The sequence below is a fragment of the Orycteropus afer genome, unplaced genomic scaffold (genome assembly GCF_000298275.1).
Source record: "Orycteropus afer afer isolate SDZICR_OR568_19922 unplaced genomic scaffold, OryAfe1.0 scaffold00460, whole genome shotgun sequence".
Lineage (NCBI taxonomy): Eukaryota > Metazoa > Chordata > Mammalia > Tubulidentata > Orycteropodidae > Orycteropus > Orycteropus afer.
Window position 1 is genome coordinate 177,475 of NW_006922047.1, and position 4,893 is coordinate 182,367.

General features: G+C 40.7%; 1 protein-coding gene across 1 annotated transcript in view; it reads left to right on the top strand.

The window, feature by feature from the left end:
- Positions 1–4,893, top strand: part of ADGRE3 (adhesion G protein-coupled receptor E3) — a 97,305-nt gene that overhangs the window by 35,419 nt on the left and 56,993 nt on the right. The window contains exon 4 of the mRNA XM_042782754.1: positions 3,222–3,377. Within this exon, the coding sequence (XP_042638688.1) occupies positions 3,222–3,377 (156 nt within the window). The remainder of the gene's footprint in view (positions 1–3,221; positions 3,378–4,893) is intronic.

The window sequence follows — 4,893 nt, forward strand, 5'->3', positions numbered from 1 at the left end:
AAGATTATCTTCTGTGTCTGTGTTAATTGGTTTCCCTTTTCTTTGTTGAAGAGGGTCTGTGCAATCCTTCTGCCTAGTCCGCCATCTTGCCGGAACCGTCCCACTTGCAAGCTTTTAAGACTCCAGTCACTACTCACCAAAGAAGGATGTAGAATAATGTTTTTGTGTAGTATGTTATGCCAGTTGAGCTTGATGTTCCCTGTAACCATGTTTTGGTTACCTAGTGCCACTCTGACAGGAATATACCACAAATGAGTTGGGTCAAATAAATAGGAGTTTATTCTTTTACAGTTTGGAGGCTTTAAGTATGAGTTCCAAGTGCCAGGCTCTAGGGACTGGGCAAAAGCCCCTCAACCTTGGGCTTCAGCTCTGCCTCCTGCTCCTGGCCCACTGAAGCTAGAGGCTTTTCTTCACACAGATAGCTGCTGGCTGCTGAGACTGACAAGCCCAAGGTTGACAAGTAAAAAGGCACAGTCTCAATGTTACCAAACCACATGGCAGGCCATTAATTCAAATCCATTGAAAGTCCCAAGGTTGACAGAGCATGGTAGACTGCTGAACAACGACACAACTACATGGAGGGTTCAAGCATGCCATAAGTTGGTGATCATTCCCAAAGCTACTTCTTATATACAGGAAGCAGACCACATCCCTAAAGCAGCTACTCAGCTGCTTGTGGTAGATTCCACCATGGAGTTGGTTGCCAGTCTCATCATGGGGAATAACTACCACCAGCTGCCCAGCCACTCAACCAGGCCCAGCCAACTTTAACTACCACAGACCATGGTCCTGCACCCACAGGTCCAACTACTTGCTCCCTTAGGGTGGTTGGCTGTGGCTAAGAACTTATCATAACTTTGCCCATTGTTAGCTATTATATATATATATATATATAGTTACAGATAAGGAAAACCAAAGAGTAATTAATGCTTCTTAATTGTGGTGTTAGCAAAGATTGAATGTACCATGGACTGCTAGAAGAATGAATAAATCTGTTTTGGAGGAAGTACACCAGAATGCTCCTTCAAAGTGAGAATGGCCAGACTTTGTCTCATGTACTTTGATCATGTTGTCAGAAGGGACCAGTCTCAGAAGGATTATCATGGCAGGCAAAGTAGAGGGTCAGTGAAAAAGAGAAGCCCCTCAATGAGATGGATTGACACAGTGGCTGAAATGATGGGCTCAAGTATAGCAATGGCTGTGAGGATGGCTAAGGACCAGGCACTGGTTTGTTCTGTTGTACACAGGATCACTGTGAGTCAAAACCGACTCATCAGCACTTAACAACCACAATGGTAACAAAGTAAATGTCTGCCTTGAGTGTTAGGCTCTTTTAAGAGCTATCTATATGGGATCAAAATGACAACAGCAACTTGAAAGATTAGATAGAAACCTTAGGAAGAAGTGAATTTATGTTAATGGAGGAAGAACAGTGGAGGGTGAGAATGGTTTCACAACTTGAAGAATGTGATCAATGTCACGGAACTGTACATGGAGAAATTGTTGAATTGGTGTATGTTTTCTGTATGGTGCATGTTATTCTCAATAACAAATATAAACTTTTAAAAAAAGAAAACATTTTGTATTGCTGAAGTTCTGGAAGGACTTGTCTGGAGTGAGGAGGGAGGTCATCTCTAATTCATATGGAGTCAGCTGAGGCTGAAGGAGACACTTCCAAGTTGGCTTCTTCCTTCACACATCAGGCACCTTGATGCTCCTTGACATGCATGTGTTTCTCTCCCCCTTTCTGTCTCCTTCTCCTGGACCTCTCCATATGACTTAGTGTATCAGAGGCATCACATTTCTTATATAACAGATGGCTTCCAAGAGAACAAGGAAAAGCTGCCAGTTCACTTAAAGGCAAGCCCCACATAGCGTCACTTCCAATGTATTTTATTGGACAAAGCAAGCACAGATTAGACTAGTTTCAAGGAAAGAGGAAATAGATCCCATCTCTCAATGGAAGTAGTATCAGAGAATGTGTACCCATCTTTAATCTACCACAAGAAGACAAAAGGATGACATTTTATCATTTTTAGTAGTACAAACCACCACTATCTGACTCCCTGACATCATATATATATATATATATATATATATATGTATATATATCCCTTAGGCTGGCAGTTCAAACCCACCAGCCACTGCTCAGAAGGAAGGTTGGGCAATTCTACTTCCGTAGTGATACTGCCTTGGAAACCCAAGGAGGGTTCGCTATGAGTCGGGGCTGACTCGACAGCACATAACAACAGCAACAACATATCCCTTACAATTAGTACTTCCATTGCAAGAAACCAAATATCTGACTAATTGTGAAGAACGCAACCATAGGGACACATGATATCTCACACAAGTTGCTCATCAGCCACAGAATCAAGGATCCCAAACTCTCTCCACTTTCCTGCTCCCAAACCTCAACATGCTTGTATATCATAACCCCAAGATGGCTGACATAACTCCTGACTATACATCTTAACACAATATCAAAATTCAGGAAGACTTGGGAGAGCGTTGCAGCCAGCAAAGTTCACCTCTCCTATCTGTCCTTTTTATCAGGAAGCATAATTGTTCCCAGAAGATCATCCCTTACTTTTCATTAGCTGGGGCTGTGTCACATGGCCACCCTGGTAGAAAGGGAGACTGGGACAAAGAGTATCTGAGAAATGGGAATCAGATCCCTGTGACTAGCCTCCTAAACAAAGAAACAAGAAAAGACTGTGGAATGATTATTGAGTATGCAACACAGTGTCTGCCACACTGTCTCAAACCCTAAAAGTCCCAAATTTCCTGGGTTTTTTTTTTTACATGATAGGAGGATTACACATTTTTCATTACCTAATTGTCACCATTGTAGAAGAACTGCAGTGACCCTCAAAATGGAAAGAAATTAACAAAACAAAAAATGCCCTTCGCCTCATCCCAGATAAGTCCTTCCAGAACTCCTGAACCAAAAAAAATTATCAGCAATACAAAATGGTTTGTTGTGGGTTGGGTTTTGGGTGTTTTTTTTGTTTTTGTTTGTTTGTTTTTAATGTCTTTTTCTTGAAGAACCCAACAAAAGTCAATGAGGAAAGGAAAGAACAAAGAGAACCATTACCTAAGCTGAATTTTCTTGAAATGCTAGGACAGACCTTGGAGAAAGAAGGACAGATTCTGGCACACAGTAGATGCACAATAAATGTTTGTTGACTGAATAACTAAATGTATCCTTTGTGTTCCAGATGTTAACGAATGTGAAGCACCCTTTAATGTGTATTGTGGAATAAATGCTGAATGTCAGAATGTTGAAGGAAGTTTCCACTGTCGTTGTGTCTCTGGATACAGACTCCTTTCTGGGGGAACACAATTCAAGAATCTCAATGAGAACACTTGTCAGGGTAAGAAAATCTTTGTCTTCTTGTCTCTCTCCATAATTTTTGTTGAGTCAAACACCAAAAAAAAGATGTTCTTATTGTGGGACCAGGATGTGTTTCTATTTTTTGGTGGAAAATGGACAAAGGAAAGAAGGAAACTCAGGGAAAGAATGACGTGAGGGAGGCAAGTGGTGTTCGGAGATGGAGAAGTGATGAAGTGGTGATTGAGGCAGGATTCTTCAGATTGCAAGAAAGAAAAACCCACACAGACTAACTTAAGCAGAAAAGAGCTTATTGTAAGGATGCATGGGTGTATCTTGGAACTCAAGGACAAGAATACAGCTGGGTTTCTGGAATGAACTAGAACTACGAACCCAGCACCACCAAAGTTCACCCTCTTCCCCCCGTCTCTCATCCTCTTTGGGTCTGCTCTTTTCTCTTTTTTTCGCTGTAGGCTGGCTTTCTCTACTTCTTAATCCACAAAACAGAAAATATGGCCACCAACAACTCCAGATCTTGCACTTATTATTGATCCAGCCACCCAAAACCAAATTATTCAACTCTCTCTTTAGTTCAGTTGCAGATTCTTTGGAAATGGACCAATTAGTCCACTTTGAGTCATGTGCCCACCCTTGGATCTCTACCCAGGTGCATGTGCTGTGTTGTGTAAACAGGACCATTCTCAGAAAAACCATGTGGATGAGAAAAGTCTACATACAGAAAAGATATGCTCTTGGCAGGAGCCCACTAGATGTTGGCTACAGTCAGAATCATAAGAAAGAAACATTAAATTTAATTTAAACTTTAAATACAGTGATGCAAATAGCTTATATTTATTTCATTTGTACTATGTGCCAGGTGCCACACTAAATGCTTTTTATGCATTGTTTCAATAATCCTAAGAGGTAATCACTGTTTCTTTATTACAAATAAAGAAACTGAGTTATCAAGAAGTTCAGTAACTGAAACAGCTCAATTAATTGGTATAATATAGTTCATAAAGTATATATTCTACATCCCAGCCTGATGAGTAGTGTCTGGGATCTTAAACACTTGTGAACAATCATCTAAGATACAACTATTGGTCTCTACTCATCTGGAAGAAAAGAGAAAGAAGAAACCCAAAGACTCAGAGAAGAATGTAATCTATAGAACTAATAGTAGACAGAATCCATGGCCTCATCTCCCCAGAGACCAGAAGAACTAGATGGTGCCCAGCTACCACTACTGACTGTTCTGATCAAGGCCACATAAGATGGATCCTTATAAGATGGGAGAAAAATGTGGAACAGAACCCAAATTATTTGAAAGCCCAGACTTATTGGAGCAGTTGAGAGTAAAAGACTCTCCAAGACTCTCTCCCTGAGATACTCTTTAAACCTAAAACAAAAATTATCCCTTGAGGTCACCTTTTAGCTAAATAACAGATAGGCTCATAAAATGAAGAATATCACCTGTGAGTAACGAGCTCCTTTAAAAAAAATCGTCTGTGAGCCCCAATGATCACAACTTACTCTAAAGCAGAGGTGGGAAGGAGAGA